This window comes from Benincasa hispida, chromosome 12 (genome assembly GCF_009727055.1).
Source record: "Benincasa hispida cultivar B227 chromosome 12, ASM972705v1, whole genome shotgun sequence".
NCBI classification, from domain to species: Eukaryota; Viridiplantae; Streptophyta; class Magnoliopsida; order Cucurbitales; family Cucurbitaceae; genus Benincasa; species Benincasa hispida.
Genome location: NC_052360.1, coordinates 33,927,983 through 33,947,538, shown reverse-complemented (window position 1 = coordinate 33,947,538; position 19,556 = coordinate 33,927,983). Strand labels below are relative to the sequence as shown.

At 35.4% G+C, this 19,556-nt stretch overlaps 1 protein-coding gene and 1 pseudogene across 1 annotated transcript in view; one reads left to right on the top strand and one right to left on the bottom strand.

The window, feature by feature from the left end:
• LOC120067035 (DNA-directed RNA polymerase V subunit 1) overlaps window positions 1–19,556 on the top strand; it is a 44,305-nt gene that overhangs the window by 6,150 nt on the left and 18,599 nt on the right. Inside the window, exons 6-13 of the mRNA XM_039018409.1 lie at window positions 179–232; window positions 2,065–2,232; window positions 6,787–6,945; window positions 7,074–8,969; window positions 9,334–9,509; window positions 12,190–12,256; window positions 12,354–12,472; window positions 15,454–15,608. Of these exons, the coding sequence (XP_038874337.1) occupies window positions 179–232; window positions 2,065–2,232; window positions 6,787–6,945; window positions 7,074–8,969; window positions 9,334–9,509; window positions 12,190–12,256; window positions 12,354–12,472; window positions 15,454–15,608 (2,794 nt within the window). The remainder of the gene's footprint in view (window positions 1–178; window positions 233–2,064; window positions 2,233–6,786; window positions 6,946–7,073; window positions 8,970–9,333; window positions 9,510–12,189; window positions 12,257–12,353; window positions 12,473–15,453; window positions 15,609–19,556) is intronic.
• LOC120068691 lies at window positions 13,616–13,799 on the bottom strand (annotated as a pseudogene).

Here is a 19,556-nt window from a genome sequence, read left to right as displayed (position 1 = left end):
AGTGATCATATATTTTTACTGCCAATGAACCACTATTTGATGGGTTTTCTCCTCTGAGTTGTCTGTTCTTTAATAATTTTTGCAGTCTCCTTCCAGAAATAATAATTTTGTCATGCCATGCTTTTATTCTTGAATTTTATGCCTGGACTTTTATTGGATATTTGTTTTCTCTCTTCAGTTTCCTTCGAAGAATATTGGTTTTGCAGAAAGATTGTTATCCGCATGTTGTGAGGTAAAGGCACTATTCTCAATTTTATTTCTCTTATTTTCGAAACAAGAAACAATACCATTCATTAATGTAATGAAAAGAAACAGGAAATGCCGTTCTCAAGATATCTTTATCAGCTTTTGACGTCTTTTCTTGTTTTGGTTCTGTTATATGTGTCACTCTAGTATGGGTACTCGCAAGTTTGTTTCATTGTAGCATACTGCCCCTTCCTTTTTGGGTTCTATAGTGATGACTAGTATTTTAGATTTATCAGTACTCGAGGCATGGGAGGAAAGTTTGTTTGCGGCAAGCTTTTTAGTAAGAAACCGAACTTTCATTTGCAAAAAATGAAGGAATGTACTTGAGCATACAAAAAAAAGCTACTAAAAAGAGAAGGCAATTCTCTTTGCTCCTTTTTGGAGGTTGTAACTCTGGAGCATTAGTACATTAATGAGAAGATTTGTTTTTTTTTTTTTTGTGGGTGTGGTGGGGGGGGGGGGGGGGGGGGGGGGGGGGGGTGTGTTGTGTTGAAAGAAGAGAGGCGGCAGACTATTGTTGCAGGAAGTTTCTGTAACCAAGAACTTGAACGATGAGAAGGTGGAAAACTATTGTTATCTCGAACAAGTACATTTAATTGAAGGCTTCTCACTAAGTTGAAGAGAGGTCAATTGGATAAGGGCATTTGAATACTTGTGTGGCTGGATTCTGGGTCAAATCCTTGTTTAAAGAGTTGGTTGGTGGTTTTTCATTATTATTATTATTATTTTTTATTTTATCAAGGATTTATATATTTATGTAAATTATTTAAAACATCATAGGTCACAACCTAGAAAGAGTGCCGACATTTGCAAAATGTTTTGCAACTTGTTTATTTTGGAATTTCCTATGTAATGTATCCCCTGTGCTTCGCATTCCTATGGATCGAGTGTTTGATCTTTATCTACGAGTATTTGTAGGCTATCTTGCTCTCATAAGGGAACATCCCCTGATGAAGGGCTAAGGGGTCATAGATTCAATCCATGGTGACCAATTACCTAGAATTTGATATCCTACAAGTTTCCTTGATACTCAAATGTTGTAGGGTCAGGTTGGTTGTCACGTGAGACTATTTGAGATGCATGTAAGTTGGCCCGGACTCTCAGATATATAAAAAGACTATCTTCCTCTCATCTTCAACATATAGGATTCACTTTCACCTGGAATTTTGTTTTATTAACAGGAGCTTTCACCCATAGTCATGATAAGTTCTTTGTATTTGAACTCTGTGAACCGTCTGTGTGACTTCTAGATCAATATCTACGTCACAGATTGCTTACGGTTGGTACGACCTTACTTGAAGAGGATTTGTTCTATATGTTGTACAATTGTGTCCTTTAGTTCTCAAGATTGCTTACTGTTCATATCTCTTGCGATTAATTCTATTTGAAGTAGTCTTTTGTAACCTCGAGTTGTGGGGTTGTCATATGTATCTTTACCCCACACACACACCCCCCAAAAAGAAAGGGCAAGGAAGTTTACCAGTAGGAATTATTTAATGAAAATATATCATTTGTTATGGTTTGTGGTATCTTTATATTTCTCTCTTCATATTTTCTTTTTAATTTTTTTGGAGTCTGTATATCTTTAAGCATTAGTCTGTTTTTCATCTTTTCAATGAAAATTTCTGTCCCTTGTTAAAAAAGAAATGAAATGTCCAACCAGGTCTAGAATTTCTCAGACTGTTCTTGTACTCTAGCCTACGTTATAATTTGATATGTTTATCTGATAATAGCAATTGATTTTAACTGGCTGTTTAAAATTTTAGTTTGATTTCTCTTCATTTCAGCTACTAATCATTTTCATTTTCTTCTTGGCAGGATGCTTCACAAGTTTCTATTCGAGAGGCAAAAAAAGCAGACGGTGCTAGTTACTTGCAACTAAAAGTACCATCTAGGACTTCACTACGAGAAGGATTTTGGGATTTTTTAGAAAGATATGGTTTCCGTTATGGTGATAATCTCACTCGAACCTTGCTCCCTTGCGAGGTTTAATGCTCACTGCCCTCCAATCCTTTTAAGTTCTCTTTCATCTCTTTGTTTGGTAGAGAGTTATTTACCAGTTCTGTTATACGAACCCAGTTTGATTTCCTACAATTCGGAGTTGTGGTTATGTATGGTAGTGTGAACTGATTTTCTTCCGTGTCCATTTAAGTAATTCTTCCTAGGTTGTTGAGTATGTATACACTCGTGTGATTTGTATTTTGTGCTTTCAGTTTCCTCCCAAATGTTGTTGTTGTTGTTGTTTTTTTTTTTTTTTTTTTTTTTTTTTTTTTTTTTTTTTTTTTTTTCCCCATATTCTTAAGACTCCCCGACACACACACATGCACACCAAAAAATAGAAAAAAGGAGAAAAGAAATTAACACAGAGTATTCACTTCTCACAGAACTGAGGGTTACAGAAAGTTAGATAAGATACTTACATAAGTATTCTAATTTTAGAAAAACTTTTGACAAGTGGACTTTCTAGACCCCAAGAAATAAGGGAAGTCCCAAATCTTCCTCTGGCTCTAGCCTTGTCAAGAAACCAAGAACAAGATAATTTACTGTAAACTAAAGAACAAGAAACCAAGAATTTACAGAAATTTAAAGGAAAATATAGGATTTTCCAAAGAAACTTAAAAGAAAGAGTAAGAAACATGAGAATAATGCTACATCAATTCCCTCCCTCTTAAAAAATACTCGTCCTTGAGTCAGAAGATATGAGGAAGCACACAAACTTCTGAAGTTGAAATTGGCTTCTTCCTATGGTTTTGGAATACCCCAACTGAAACTGTCTTCTTGAATGTATTAAAACACCTGTAAAGCATACCAATTTGTCTTCCCACATCCTGATGTTCCAAATCCAATAATTGCAAATTAAGCATAGTACTATCATGTAAAAAGTCAGAATTATGTTCTTGAGAGAATTTTCTTGGAGAACCTCCAGATGTTCCAAATTCAACCTTATTGGCTTCAATTGAGTCTTCACCCTTTAGTTTGAGTTCCACAAGCTGTACTTTCTTTCTCCCAAGCATGCTTACATACCTAGCAAAACTTTCGACATTTTTGATCTAATCCAAGAAGGTTAGAATATTCATTTTATCACTGAAATTGGGTATGTGAAGTTTCTTTATGTACTTATTATAAGTTATTCTTTTTTCTTTGTCAAGATTGCTTGCTTTTTCTTCGTTACTCGATGTGAGAGCCCTAGTTAGAGATTAATAGGATTATTAGTAGAATATTAGTATGGTTATTAGCAAGGGGTGTATAAGTAAATAGCTAGTAAGTTTGTTAGGGCTTTTCGTTATAAAGAGAGGGAGTGCGATTGGGAGAAAAGTGTGAATTATTTGAGTAGCAATTTCTAGTGGGGAATTAGGGAGAGAGTAGCCCTCTCGAAAGGTTACAATATATCGTAGTTTCTTCATTGATATTGCAATATAAATCTATCTTCTATAGGGTGTTTGGGCTAAAGAGTTGAGAAATAGGGAGTTGGGAACTAAGGAGTTGTGAACTTCACTTCTTGATTGCCCATGGAGTTTGTGGGTTCCACTACTAAAAAAAATCACTGTTATACCTTCTTAACTCCCGACATTGTGAGCCCCAAGAGTTTACAAGAGTTTACAACTCCTCAGATTTCATAACTCCATGGAGTTCACAACTTCACCCCTTGCCCCAAATGCTCCCTTTGCGTTCTTTGTATTCTTGTTAGGAGCAATCCATCTCACAGTTGGGCTGCCTTGGATATAGTTCTTCTCTCTATTGTTCTTTTGAACAATTGGAGGCCAACTTGAACGTTTATTGGGGTGGCTGTTCGCGTCCTTTCTTGAATTCTTAGAGCATTGTTAGCTCTTTATTGATGTCGTGGGCCTTCTCTATTTTCCCTATTTCACGCTTGATCTTGGTTGATCATCAGTTGTACTATTTGTCGAGTCATTGAGACCATCATTTGATGTATCTCGCCAACAATTTTAGTTTCTGTAAACTATCACAATGCTCTTCAATCGTCTGCAAGCAACTGACCATTGGCTCTTATCTCTAAATGGGGATGGCGCTTCATTCAAGAACCAAATTCCTTTTGGGGACAAATCATTGCTAGTATTGATGGCCGTCGGCCCGTCGAGAGTTTAATTAGCATACACTTTGAAGAAATAATTTGAGCCTTAGAAGTCCTTGGGTGAATATTTCTAAAACTTGGAGGAAAATGCAGGCTTTGGTAGTCTGGGGAATGATGAAAGAATTCATATTTGGACTGATCCTTGGATCAATCATTCTTCTCTCAAGGTGTGCTTTCCTCGTTTATTTGCTCTTTCACTAAATCAAGAAGCTTCGGTTTCCTCTTTCTGGGATTTTTTTGACTTGATCATGGGGTTTCATTTTGGCTTTTATTACGTTCTTGGTTTTTTGGTTTGAAAGGCCTTGGTCTTGATATTCTAGAAGCCTTCTCATGGTTTTATGTGGTTTGCTTGTCTGAATCGGTGCGCCTCAAAGTCTCATCACATTGCCCCCTTTTCCATCATTCTGGCTACTTTGTTCACCTCCTTGTACTTTTGGGATGCTTTTTTTCTTTTATTAGAGTTCTCCTGGTGTTCTTTTTCTTTTCTTCCTTCAGGATTTTTTAAAAGGAAACAAATGACACTTTTCATTGATGAAATAAAAAGGAACTAACGCTCGAAAGTACGAGGACCCCATAGGGGATACAATAATGAAAAATATCGTTTCATTTGTAAACATTAGTCTCTTTTCATTTCATTCTTTTAATTTTTTTTTCATTTTTTTTAAAAGATGAAGAAATAGTGGATTTCTAGAATTTATTAATGATCATCCTGCTTACAAAGTTTCTTTAAATGATGATTCTTGTAAATGGTCCCTTGAACCTTTGGGTTTTCTTTTTCTTTTTTTTTCCCTCTCTTTTCTTTTCTTTCTTTCTTTCTTTTTTCAATCTAGTCTTTGACAGGTTATTTGAAATCTTCTTCTCCTTCGGATAGCTTCCTATTTGTAGCTCTGGGGAAGTCAAGGTGTCCTAAGAGGACTAATATTTGATTTGGATTATGCTTAATGGTAATCTAAATTTAGCAGAAATTTTAACGGCAAAAGTGTCCTAAGCAATGTCTTTGCCCCTCAGTTTGCTTCTTTTATTATAAGGCGGGTGAATCTCTCAATCAAATTTTTTTAATGCCTCTATGCGTTGTCATGTTGGATCAAGCTTCGCAGAATTTTCAGCTTCCAATGGGTGCCAAACACTTTGAAAGCTAATGTTTTACAACTTACGTTGGGTTCTCAATTGGCTCCAAGGTAGAACCTGCTTAGGATTAATGCTATTAAAGCCCTTCTCAGAAACTTTGGTTGGAAAGAAAGAAAGAATATTTCAGAATTCTTCTCTTTCTCAATTTCATTGTTTTGATTCAGCACTTCTCAAAGCTTCTTATTGGTTGTTATCAAAGTTCTTTGGTGGTTTTTCCGTTCAAGATATCTCTCGAAGTTGGGATGGTCTCATTTTTCCCCTTTTTAACAAGTCTTATTTGTCTTGGTTTTCTTTTACCTTACTAGTTTTGTCTGGAGGATTTTATTTTGTTTTTATTTTTATTATTGTGGTGTATTTTGAGTATTAGTTTCTTTTCATTTGTTTAATGAAAAGTGTTGGTCATTTTCAAAAAAGAAAAAAAAACTGGCGATAGATGGTGGAGAGAGGGCAGTGGAATGGTCTGCTTCGTTTCTGCTGCTGGTGGTGTTTTATCCACCAGCCGGAGTGTTTGCTTTTTGGCAGCCATGAGGGTACTTGGACTCTGATACCAATTAATGTAGTAAAAACTACTGTTTGAATCAAACCTCTACATTCTGTAGTTCAATCCTAAATTACAACCTAAGCCCTAGTATTTATAAGGCCATCAATTGGCCAACTAACAGACTACTCTTGAAGATTACCCAACTTTGTCAAAGGGTAAGTGAATGATAACCTATAATATGTAAGATATCGAAAACTTAAAGAAACTTAAAGAAGATGCAAGATCTTTCAAAGAAACTTAAAAGAAAGAGCCAAAAACATGAGAATCATGCTACGTCATATAGGGAAAATGGTTTCCAGATAGAGAGGGCAACTCAAGGACCTTTTTTTGGTGAAGATCCTTGGTGATGTTAGGTGCAAAGATGCAACCTATGCCATCGTGTTCTATAACTAGTGAGGTACTTTGTGGAACAATAATTGCTTGTTAACAGATATCGGATAATCATAAGTTTTATTTTTTATTTTTTTTATTTTTATTAATAAATGGTATACATATGGGCTCTTGGTAGTAGAGTTCAAATCACAAAGACTTCTTTTGTAATTATAGTGTTTCCATGAGTATTAGAAACTGGAAAGCATTACTAACTTTTCTTTGGGAGGGAAGACCCTCGGCTCCCTGACCTGTAGGGTATTCTTTTTGTTTTTTAAGGTTAAAATACCATCATCTCTGAAATTTGGGTTTTGTTCAATTATAGTCCCTGAACTTTCAAATGTGGTTGTGTTTGCTTTCTATTGTCACTGATATGTTAGTAATTGCGGGCTTTGGCACAAATTGACAGGTGAAGGAAATGCTGAAAAAAATTCCCAATGAGACCAGAAAAAAGCTTGCTGGCAGAGGTTATTGTCCTCAGGACGGATATATCTTGCAATATTTACCAGTCCCTCCCAACTGCTTGTCGGTACCAGAAATTTCTGATGGTGTTACTGTCATGTCTTCGGTAAGACCTCAGGCTCACATACGGGGGCAGATTGGCTACAGGAGGATTTCCTTTTCAATTTTTCAAACATGTTGTTGATAGTTCTATTACTAGATCTTTTTAATAATTTACTTTGTGTTGTTACCTAGGATCCAGCTGTTTCAATGCTGAAGAAAATTCTTAAGCAAGTGGAAATCATTAGAGGTTCTAGGTCTGGTGCTCCAAATTTTGAATCCCATGAAGTAGAAGCTAATGACTTGCAATTGGCCGTTGATCAATATCTCCAAGTTAGAGGAACTGTTAAGGCATCTCGTGGCATAGATGCACGATATGGTGTTAATAAAGAGTTAAATGATCCTTCCACTAAAGCATGGCTTGAGAAAATGAGAACTTTGTTTATTCGAAAGGGCTCTGGTTTCTCTTCTCGCAGTGTGATTACTGGAGATGCTTACAAACTAGTTAATGAAATTGGCGTACCTTTTGAAGTAGCACAAAGGATCACATTCGAGGAGAGGGTTAGTGTGCATAACATAAAGTATTTACAGGAACTGGTGGACAAGAAGTTATGTTTAACCTACAGAGATGGTTCTTCTGCCTATTCACTTCGTGAAGGTTCAATGGGCCATACTTATCTGAAACCTGGTCAAATAGTTCATCGGCGGATCATGGATGGAGACATTGTTTTCATCAATCGACCTCCAACTACTCATAAACATTCTTTGCAAGCTCTGAGGGTGTATCTGCACGATGACCACACAGTCAAGATCAACCCTCTAATATGTGGACCCTTGAGTGCAGATTTTGATGGTGATTGTATTCATCTATTTTATCCCCAGTCCATTGCAGCAAAAGCTGAGGTGTTGGGACTTTTCTCTGTGGAAAAACAGCTGCTTAGCTCTCACAGTGGGAATCTGAATTTGCAGTTGGCTAATGATTCATTGTTGTCTCTCAAGATGATGTTCAGGAAATATTTCTTGGACAAAGCTGCTGCACAGCAACTGGCCATGTTTGTTTCTTCGTATCTGCCACCTCCTGCCTTATTGGGAGTTCGTTCTGGAAGTCTTCATTGGACTGCTTTGCAGATACTACAAACTGTGTTGCCTGCATGTTTTGACTGCCATGGGGATAGTTACTTGATAAAGAATAGCGATTTTCTTAAATTTGACTTTGACAGAGATGCTATGCCATCATTAATTAATGAAATTTTGACGTCAATTTTTTTTCAGAAGGGTCCTGAAGAGGTTCTGAGATTTTTTGATTCTTTACAGCCGTTATTGATGGAACATATATTTTCAGAAGGTTTCAGTGTTGGCTTGGATGATTATTCCATGCCCATGGCATTTTTACAAGCTCTTCAAAAGAATATTCAAGTTATATCACCTTTGCTGTATCAGTTAAGGTCAACATTCAACGAGCTGGTGGAGTTGCAGTTAGAGAATCACATTCGAGCAGTTAAAGTTCCATTTACAAACTTTATCTTAAAATTATCTTCATTAGGGAAATTATTTGACTCCAAAAGTGATTCAGCTGTTAACAAGGTGGTTCAACAAATTGGGTTTCTTGGATTGCAGCTTTCTGACAAGGGAAAATTTTATTCCAAGACATTGATCGAGGATGTGGCCTCTCTGTTTCACAATAGATATTCTTCTGATAAAATTGACTATCCTTCTGCTGAATTTGGATTGGTCAAAGGATGTTTTTTCCATGGTTTGGATCCATATGAGGAAATGGTCCATTCAATTTCCACAAGAGAGGTAATGGTTCGTTCATCGAGAGGGCTTACTGAACCTGGAACTCTTTTCAAAAACTTGATGGCCATCCTTCGAGATGTTGTTATTTGTTATGATGGTACTGTGAGGAATGTTTGTAGCAATTCCATCATTCAACTTGAATATGGAATGAAGGCTGGAATGATGAAGCCTTATAGTTTATTTCCTCCTGGTGAACCGGTTGGTGTTCTAGCAGCTACCGCCATGTCGAATCCTGCTTATAAGGCAGTTCTTGATTCTACTCCTAGCAGCAATTCATCATGGGACATGATGAAGGTGATTATCATTTTCTATACGGTCGATTATTATTTTTTTTTGCTCCATTTAAATAAAAATTGAGTTATTTTTGGAGATATATTTTTGTTATTTCAGAAAATGATCCAATGAGTAAATATTATACAAGAGAAAAAAACCAACGAAGGAAACTGATTATAAAAGGAAAGAATAACAAAATGCAATGAAGAGATAAATGACTAAAATTTTAATCAAAATGCAACTATACTATTCTACAGTGTGTTATCTTTTACTGCCCCAAATTTTCATACTATTTGTGTGGTCTCATGAATCAAGTACTTACTGTAGCACTTTTGAATCCTTTACATGCTGTATGGTCGGTGAATTTTTCCATTTCTTGTGGCAGGAGATTCTTCTTTGCAAGGTCAGTTTTAAGAATGAGCCTATTGATCGTCGGGTGATATTATATCTGAATAATTGTGCTTGTGGTAGAAAATATTGCAATGAAAATGCAGCGTATGTGGTTAAGAGTCACCTGAAGAAAGTCACCCTTAAAGATGCGGCAGTGGATTTCATGATCGAGTATGTTCCCCTCTTACACCTTGTTATTCCCATTTTTCCTTAATATATGATTGCATGTTTTCTTTGTTATATTCAGAGCAATTGTATTATATTTCAAAGTAATTGTTTAGCATACCTCAAGGATTAAATATATCTGTCAATACGTTGATATCTACATGGATGTATCCATAGTTGGAGGGTCCGTCATTGATATTAATGGCTAAGTGAAATCTGATATCACTTAAGGGGTTAAGTGATATTCAGGGTTGATCCTTCTCCCTTAAGGATGTCAAATCTTTATGGTTCTTTCTTCTTTTGAGGATTAGGATACTTAGGAAGGTTAGGTTCTTTACTTGGCAGATTCTCCACGGTCTTGCTAACACGTTGGATAGGCTCGTGAGGAAATTCCTTCGCTGGTTGGGACTTTTTGTTGTATTCTTTTTTGGAAGGCGGAGGAATATCTGGACCATTTTTTTGGGGTTGTGATTATGCGAGTTGTGTTTTTCTATGAAGCATAGACATTGACACGTGATATGACATGACACGATATTGACTCGGCGACGTGCCAATTTTAAAAAAAAAAGTAGGACATGACACGTCGGACTTACATTATATTTTCTTTTACAAAAATAAATATATGCTGTGCATATAAAATGTTGTGAAATATTACCTTTAGAAATATCAAAATAACAACCATACAATTCATGAAAAAGACAATAGATAAGATGACCAACGGTCTAATGTCCTAAGTCATAACAATATTCGAGTTCTAATACGTTATTAATTAGTTTAGCACAACAAAACTACAAATTAGAGTCAAACAAGCCTTCTACATATTTCAAATAAAAAGCCTTCGAAAAAAGCTTCAAATTTTTAATTAAAGAAATGTAAAGAAAAAAAAGAAAGATTAGAGAAAATTCAAAAAACAGGAGAGAAAAAAATAAAAACAGAAATAGATTTAGGAAAAGGAAAAAGATCGATTCCTGCGTGGAGGTCTTCAAGTGGCTTTGTTTGAGGAAGGAGGAAAAATTGATGTGGGTGTGAGAGTTCAGTAGTCATACGAAAATTAGGCTAGTCAACCAAAAAAAAGAAAACCCTAACATAGGTTTGAATAATGATGGGTTAGGCTTGAGCTTAAAATTCCCGATTTTAGTTTTTATTTTTTATTTTTTTTTCAGCTTGCTATGTCCTGGAGGTGTCTCCAGTTGTGTCCAACCGTGTTGGAAATAAAAAAAAATATAATAAAAAATTATGACATGTCAGTGTTAGTCATGTGTTTGACACTGACACTTGGTCATTTTAGGAGTGTCCGTGCTTTAGGTGTTTGGGATTCTTTTTTCCAGACGTTTGGGTTGATGCATGCTTGTCACTGGGATGTTAGTGATATGATTGACTTTTGGGAGAAAGGTCGTTTTCTATGGTGTGTTGGGGTGTGTGTGATCTTATAGGTTTTGTGGGGTGAGCGTAATGATAGTGTTTTGGGGAGTTGATAGGGATCCTTCGGAAGTCTGGTCCCTCATTCGTTATCATGTTTCTCGACAGGCTTCAATTTTTAAGACTTTTTGTGACTAATAGCCACTATTTTGCATAGTTGGAGTCCCTTGTAAAAGGAGCACTCTTTTCTATGGGTTATTATTATTATTATTATTTTTTAAATTTTTTAAATTTTTATATTTTAAAAATTTATTATTATTATTTTTTTTATGCCTATGTATTCTTTCATTTTTCTTAATGAGAGTTGTCATCTTCAAGTGATATATCCATATCTTTTATTAATACCATAGAACTTAGAAAATTGTAGTTCATTAATCCCAAGATAAATACTGATGAAAATAATTTTTATAATTTTTTTTAAATTTACAAAAATATCCGTTAGTATTGATATTTTATTGACACATCTATCAATATATTCGTGAAAGTGAAATGTTGATACCAATATTGAAATTGTTGCATGCATGAGTTTTCAACTTCCTACCAGATATTGTTTGTTCAAATTATATTAACACTTAAAGGACTTAAAATGGAAGAAAGTTATTATTCTTGGAAGGAAATTCAGTATGCTTTGGAAGATTATTTCCAATTTCAAAATTCCATTAATCCGTTTATGGATGACAAGGCCTTGATAAAGATTGATGGAGATTTTGCGAACTTCTAATTTAATGGAAAATAGCAGCTCTATGTGACTACAGGTCTACAACAAATTGTATTAATTTTAGGAAAGGTCTGAAAAGCCTGCTTGTGGAATAAGTTGAATTTCTGGGTGTTCGATGAAATTAAAATTTGGTAATGGATCATTTCCGTCTGTGGTATTCTATGTTTTGTAAGTTTCTAGGTGGAGGGTAAGATCTTTTTTTGACTTTTTTTCTGAACTCAACAACTTTAATAACATTGGGTGGAGGAAATTTGGCAATACACTTCTGTTATGTTTTTATCTATCTCTGTCTCTTGCCCCATGTAAAAATTATGAGAGAGAGAGAATGTAGGTCAAGTTTAGCATTATTCATTTGGATGGGAGCCCGAGTCCCTTTATGTAACTGAGCGGGAGGGCTGTTCCTTTTGGGCCTATTTATTTTTATGCCTTTGTATATCCTTTCATCCATCTCAAGAAAGCTTGGTTTCTTATTAGAAAAAAAATGAAGATAATTCAATCATCTATAATGCCTCAAGTAAACATTCCTGCCTGCATGCTCCTGATTTGCAGATATAACAGACAACCGACTCCCTCAGGGCTTGGTCCTGGGCTTGTTGGTCATGTGCATCTTAACAAGGTTCGAGTTTATATTTTCTTTACCACTGTTTTCTCATTGCCGAGTTTTTATTTTTATTTTGTACCTGTTGCTTGGTTAATAGAGTTTTCTTTAATAGATGCTCCTTAAAGAATTGAAGATAGACATGACTGAAGTTTTACGAAGATGCCAAGAGACTATCAGTTCTTTCAGGAAGAAGAAGAAGAAAATTGCTCATGCTTTACGATTCTCTATCAGGTTTGGTTATGTACATATTTAATGTGTATGCCACGTTTAAATTGAAAATTCATTTGATTCAACTTCGGATCCCATGACTCAGTTGAACTGAAGTTCCCAATTTTGTCAAACCAGGCTTTTAAGTGTTCTTGAACAAATTCTTAAACGAATTGCCAACATTTTTTAAAATGATTTATATTTTTATGATGGAGATAGCTTTAAAACCCTGTCCTTTTGGTTTCCCAACTGGAAGACTCCTTTTGCATAGTTCTTTGGGCGTGGGCTGGGAAGCATGGATGGTTACATTTGGACATGCTCCTGTGCCCCCTTTTCTTAAATAACAATTTCGGACACATGATGGTCACACCTCAAAGATATATAAAAAACCCAAACCTTTCAAATCCACAATGACGTTGCAGAGTGGCAATCGGTGGCGACATTGATTAGAATGGTGACAGTGAAGAAAGGGAAATCGAACAATCGTGGGGTGGCTGTTGTGGAGAGAGGAGAGCAAAATCACGGGGTGCGGTGAAAGGAGTAACAGCTTTTAGGGTTAGAGTTTTTTTCCTTCTAAAATGGGCTGGTGTGCCTTCTTTTAATGGGCTGGGCTTTCGTCTAGTGGGCAATAACTTATTGAACTTTATGCAACATTTACAATTTAAACTAAATTCAATTTTAATTAAATTTTCATTCCTTTTTTTTTTTAATTTAAAATTAGTAGTTAATAAAAAAAAACTAAAGTTGGATTTGATATTTTAGTATTATCTATTTTTTTCTTAAATAACGTGTCCCCTTTGTGTCATTGTCCTACATTTTTAGAAATTGGTGTGCTGTTGTGTTTGTGTTCATGTCCCTCTACCCCTGGCCCCGCCTCTAGGCTATTCCCTTACTTCATTCCTGGAGATGTCATGGGCCAAATTTCTCCTTCAGTTGGCTATGGATTTTCTTCTAGACGAAAATTTTATAACATCATGACTTCAAATTCTAGCTTGGGTTTCCTTTCTGGATGTGGTTTGTTAGGTTTTTCAATAATTGTTTGCCTTTTTATGTCTTCTCATCTTTGTATCTCAACAGTTTCTCTTCATATTCTTTTGTTTTTCTCTATTTATCTATTCTCTAGAAGGTTGATGTATTTTTGAGCATTAGTCTCTCTGTTTTTTTTGAGAGGGGTTCGCCAGCCGATGCAGTAGTGCAACGCAAAGGAGACGCCGAAGGCCCCAATAGCAAGTTACTGTGGTGGGCCTTCCCCCTTAAAAAATTAATTTAATATCATGTGGGCCGATGGCCCACGTACCGATGGCCCATGTATTTTTGAACATTAGTCTCTTTAAAATGAACGAGAAGTTGTATTTCCTTTTAAAAACAAAAATTAGTTTTGCAATCCGTTGGATATTTCATGTGCAAAAGAAATAAGGCAGATGAAATTGGATTCTCGTTTGCAACAAAATTTGCTAAGCAGTTGGTGGGTGAGAATTGGATTCTCATTGAACCCTAGAGAGTTGTAGAAGATGGTAAGGGGTGTGCAAGAAATTGCAAAAACTGAGAAACTGAATCAAGCCAGTTTGGATCAGTCTGTAAATCCTTCAGCTTCTCTGTTTATTCAAATAAAACAACTGATTTTTTCACTTTGGTCCGGTCAGTGTTTTAGAAAGCCTTCCTGGGTGCATGCCTAGGCTTCAGATGCAGGTCTGACGTGCTTAGGTGAGGCTCACAAAAAAGGTGCGCCTAGAAAGCGTTCCTAGGTGCGTGCCTAGGTGAGGCTCACAAAAAAGGCGGACCTTTTGTGAAGCCCCAAGGTTTTGGGGTTTTTCATTATTTTTAAAAATAATAATAATTAGGGCTTTTCCTTCTTTAACCAAAAAAATCAAATTTACTAGACCGAAATACAAAACTTCTTGTGTTTAAGGTTATTATTATTATTATTTTTTTATATTTCCACTTCAAATATGCTCTCTTTTCGTTATATAGTACTTTAATATTTAGTGCACCTCATAAAATGAAGCCCGCACTTTTGCTTTGCATCTTACGCTTAAAGCCTAGGAGACTTTGGGTGCGTTTTATTGGACCTTGAGCTTTGGAAAACACTAGGTCCAGCTAAGATGAATTGACCTAAATTGAACCGAAGTGCGCCTCCCTCTACCCAACCACTTGAATATCCTATCCCAGTTTTTCCCTCTGAGGTCCACCAGTCCAAGCCTTTCGCTTTTTTAATTTTACACAAAAGAGAGAAAACAAGAAAGTAAACAGTGAACAAACGATGCCTGATCGCCCTGTCCCTCACTCAAATCTCTCTCACTGGCTTGCTAGTCTCAACCCTCATATCAATCTGATGAATGTGGAAGAAGATGAAGTTTACATCTGAGGTATTCTGTATCGGGCCATGAGAGCAGTACTTGAATTATTTTCAACTTGGGCTGAATGATATATGATAGCTTTTCCCATGGATTTGAGTGAATCCAGTTGCTAGTAAGCATAGTTTGTTTGATCCAAGTAATCTATTATTTTTTGGTGCTTGTTCGCTTCCATGTTTCTTATGGACTTTGATTTCGAAGACCTTTTGTAACTATTCTATAGACATTATTTTACATAGATGAAGTCCTTTTTTGTATAGGGAGCTACTCTTTTTATAGGCTTGTTGTATGTCCTTGTATTCGTTCATTTTTTCTTAAGGAAAGTTGTTTCCATTTTAGTAATCCATTATTCTTTAAATTTCATAGCAAGACCGATTGCAACCTACCATCTCCGTATCATGTGTGAGATTTATGGCTGTTTTAAATATCAATTTTAGTCCAGACTGCAGAGTTATTATTATTATTTTTAAATTTTTTATTTTATGTTTTTTTTTTTTTGCATATTTTCTGTGTACTTTTTAGTAATGATCTTGGTAGACGTTGTCTGTTGGGTTTTAGTGTTCATGTTTCACATACACTCAAAATGATGTGTAGCATATCTAAAAATTAAAGAAGTTAGAAGTATATCTTATTTGTGATGCATTTTGGCAGTGAACAATGCTCTTTCCATCAATGGAATGGAGAAGAGAGCACTGATATGCCATGTCTAATATTCTGGCACGAGACAAGAGATGTTCATTTGGAGAGAACTGCACACATCCTTGCTGACGTAGTCTTTCCCCTGCTTTCAGAAACAATCATCAAAGGTCTATCACTTTCTTTATCCATTATATATTTGTCTATTTGACTGAGGTGCATGTAAATTTTATAATCCTGTATTATATTTTAAAATATGGGTAATTCTAATTCCGCTAGTACACATGGTGAAGCCTAAGAGGATTTTTTTTCAAGAGCCAATGAAAATCAAATCTTTTTTATGAATGGGAAGTCATGGAAGTAAAGGAAGGAATCATCCATGTTGAGAATTAAGAATAAACCAAGTTAGACTAGTATTAAAAAGACGACATATTTCTTAAAGGAAGAAAACTCAAAATATTATCTAATCTATCCCTCAATTCTATCCCTTCCAAAAAAAAACTCGTCCTCAAGTTTATCAAAAAAATGAAGAAATAAGGTCATTTTTTTATGATTTGAAAAGTTGCCCACAGAAAATGTTCCCTTCTTCATCGTCGGAACATTACCGTTAACAAAGTAACCCACAAACCCATCAGAACCTGCGGAATTCCCAATTGAAAAATCCATGTTGCAAATATGGGCTTGGATGTGGCAATGTTATTAAACATGTATGATGTGATGTGTATTATACGAGTAAAAATTGCTCGTATGTCCCACGATTTAACACATGCACATGAATTGGGATTAACCAGTATTGTCAATCTCCAAATGTGTGTATTGTAAGGGACATAATGAAATAGAGCAATCCGTATTAAAATTTTCATAGAGAAAATAAGATTCAAACAAATATTTCACTTTGTTTTCAAGGCACACTCATGTTTGAACAATAAGAAAAATAAGATGAGTATGAAGGGAAGAGAGAAGAACGAGAAAAAAAATGAGTTAGAAGGGAAGAGCAGAATAATAAAAGATGAAGGAAAAAAAAAAAGAAAGAAAGAGAAACAAAAAGACAAAGAAAAATATCTTACATGCTCTAGTTGAGCACAGACTAGAAGCCTGGAAGGTGAGTTGGCATGGAATAGATAGAAGAAGAGGAAGTGTTGGATGTAAAGAAGAATAGATGGGATGCCATTTGCTATTTCTAGTAGCATTAAATGATTGCGTGGCACCAAACTACTCTTCCTTCAATGTTATTGCTAATAGAATAACATTGAAAATAGAATTGTTTAATACTTTAATAAGGCTCTTAGTTTTAACATATAGTCAGTTCAACAATGTTTAGTCATTTGTTGGACATCGTCACCCAACGAGAAACAGTGAATCTAATGCCTGATAGTAAGCTTGGTGAGTACTTGAAGAAGCTTTCACCTCCATTGTTTATGATCCAAATTTGAAAAATTCCTTGCTTTTGCACTGTGACGCTTTGGAACCTCGTAGTAACTTCCCCATTCAATGCTATACTAGTCAAAACAGTTTGGGAAATACACATATTTAAGGCCGGTTTAATAACGTTCCCGTTTGCTGTTTCTGTTTCTCATTTTTTAAGAAACTGACTTGTGAAATTGTTTCTTATAAAAAAAAAGAAACTGACTTGTCTGATAACCATTCACATTTTTTATTTCTACAATTTAAGAAATGTTTCTAAAAATTGTGCCAAATTTGAGAAACTACAAACAGTAGTTTCTCATTGTTCCGTTTCTTTTTTATACATAACTGTTTCACAATAGAAATAAAAAACTAGCTCTGGCCTATTGGTAGACAAGTGCACTAGGCACTCTTACTTCAAGATTGTCGGTTCAATTTTCTAGTTAATTTCGGTTTGTTTTTTAATATTTCATTTATATTTATTTCTTTTCTATATTAATTGTGTTGATTATTTCCATTTTTGTGAAATTCTCCATTGTATTTATTATATTATATTTGCTATATTTTATTCTTTCCTTAATTGTAATTGGGTGTTCGGATGTATATTTGTGGACAAGGGAGGATTGGTTACATCACGGGAGAAAAAACAGCCCCTAGCCCAGATGACCTTTAATTCGTCGGGTGGGACACTGAAAACCCCATGGTTATGACTTGGCTCGTAAATTTCATGGTTGAAGACGTCAACTGTAACTCTACTACCAAAGAATTATGGGATACTGTAACTCAGATGTATTCTGATTTGGGCAATCAATCACAAGTGTTTGATTTAAATCTTAAATTGGGTGATATACGACAAGGAGTTAACTTAATTACACAATACTCTCACTCCCTAAAAAGGTGGCAAGACCTTGACCTCTTTGATATGTATGAGTGGAGGTCTACAAAGGACTAAGAGTACTTTAGGAAAACTGTTGAAGATGGTCGTATTTACAAATTCCTTGCTGGCCTCAATGTTGAATTTGGTGAAGTTAGAGGTAGAATACTTGGAAAAACTACTCTTCTAACTATTAATGATGTTTTTTTTTTAAAGTTCACATGGAAGAAAGCCGAAAGAATGTTATGATTGGCAAAAAAACTATTGATTCAATTGAATGCTCTGCGTTGGTGATTGAAAATACTGCAATGAATGCTTTTGATCAATCCAACAAATCACATAATCCTTGTGTCTGGTGTGACTATTGCAATAAACCTCGATATACGCATGAAATTTGTTGGGAACTTCATGGAAAACCTGCAAATTAGAAAAGTTCTAAGTAAGGTGAGAGAAATTCCCATTAGCATACCTCTAATGCTAATGTTGTTGACTCCAACCCGTTTACCAAAGAGCAAATTGATCAAATTCTAAAGTTGCTAAAGACCAATTTATCATCTGGTAATCCTCGTGTATCCTTGGCACAATGAGGTACTTGTCCTCAAGCTCTCTCTTGCCTCAATTCATCTTCGTGGATTATAGATTTTGGAGCCTCTAATCATATGACTAGTTCCTCTTGTTTTTTGAATCATACTCTCTTGTGTATTGCAATGAAAAAATTCGCATTGTCGATGGTAGCTTCACCTCTATTGCAGAAAAAGGAACTATTCTTTGACTACAAAACTTATATTACTTTCTGTCCTTCATGTTCCAAAATTAGCTTGCAATTTGTTATCCAGTAAAATCTCTAAGGGTGCTAACTGTCTTGTTATTTTTATGAAACTCGTTGTATCTTTTAGGATTAGGACTTGGGGGGACGATTGGACGTGCTAGGATGATTGATGGTCTCTATTACTTTGATGAAGTTTCAGCTAGTCATAAAGAAGTCCAGGGCTTAAGTAGTGTCTATTCTCCTTCTGTTAAAGAAACTATAATGCTTTGGCATCGTAGATTAAGACATCCAAATTTCTTCTACTTAAAGTATCCATTTCCCAATTTATTTAAAGGATTTGTTTGTTCAGTTTTTCAATGTGAAAGTTGCTTTCTTGCTAAACATCATCGATCCACTTATTTGCCTAAACCTTACAAGGCTTCATCACCTTTTTCCTTACTTCATACTAATGTTTGGGGTCCACCAGAAGTTTTGACTTATAGTGGTAAGCATTGGTTTGTTACCTTCGTAGATGTTCCCACTCGTTTAACTTGGCTTTATTTGTTAACACAAAAGTCAGAGGTAAAAGAGATCTTTGTTCGATTTTACAATATGATTGGGACTCAATTTCAAACTGAAATTCACATTCTTTACTTTGATAATGACACTGAATATTTTAATGAACAATTAACCAAGTTTTTGCAAGATAAGGCTATTTTTCATCAATTACGTGTTGTGACACGCCTCAGCAGAATGACATTGCTGAGCTAAAAAATCGACACTTGAAGTTGCTCGTGCCCTTATGTTTTCTATGAATGTTCCAAAATATTTTGGGGTGATGCAATCTTTTCAGTTGTTTATCTGATCGATCGAATGTCGTCTTTTGAATTTTAAAACTCATCTGAGTCACTTCAAAGAGTTTTTTTTCCTAATAACCGATTGTTCTCTGATTTACCAATTAAATTATTTGGGTTTACTGCTTATGTTCATACTCCTATCCTTTCTCGAACTAAACTTGATCCTCGAGCCATTAAATGCATTTTGGTAGGCTCTGTCTCTCATAAGAAGTCTTACAAATGTTTTGGTCTTTTG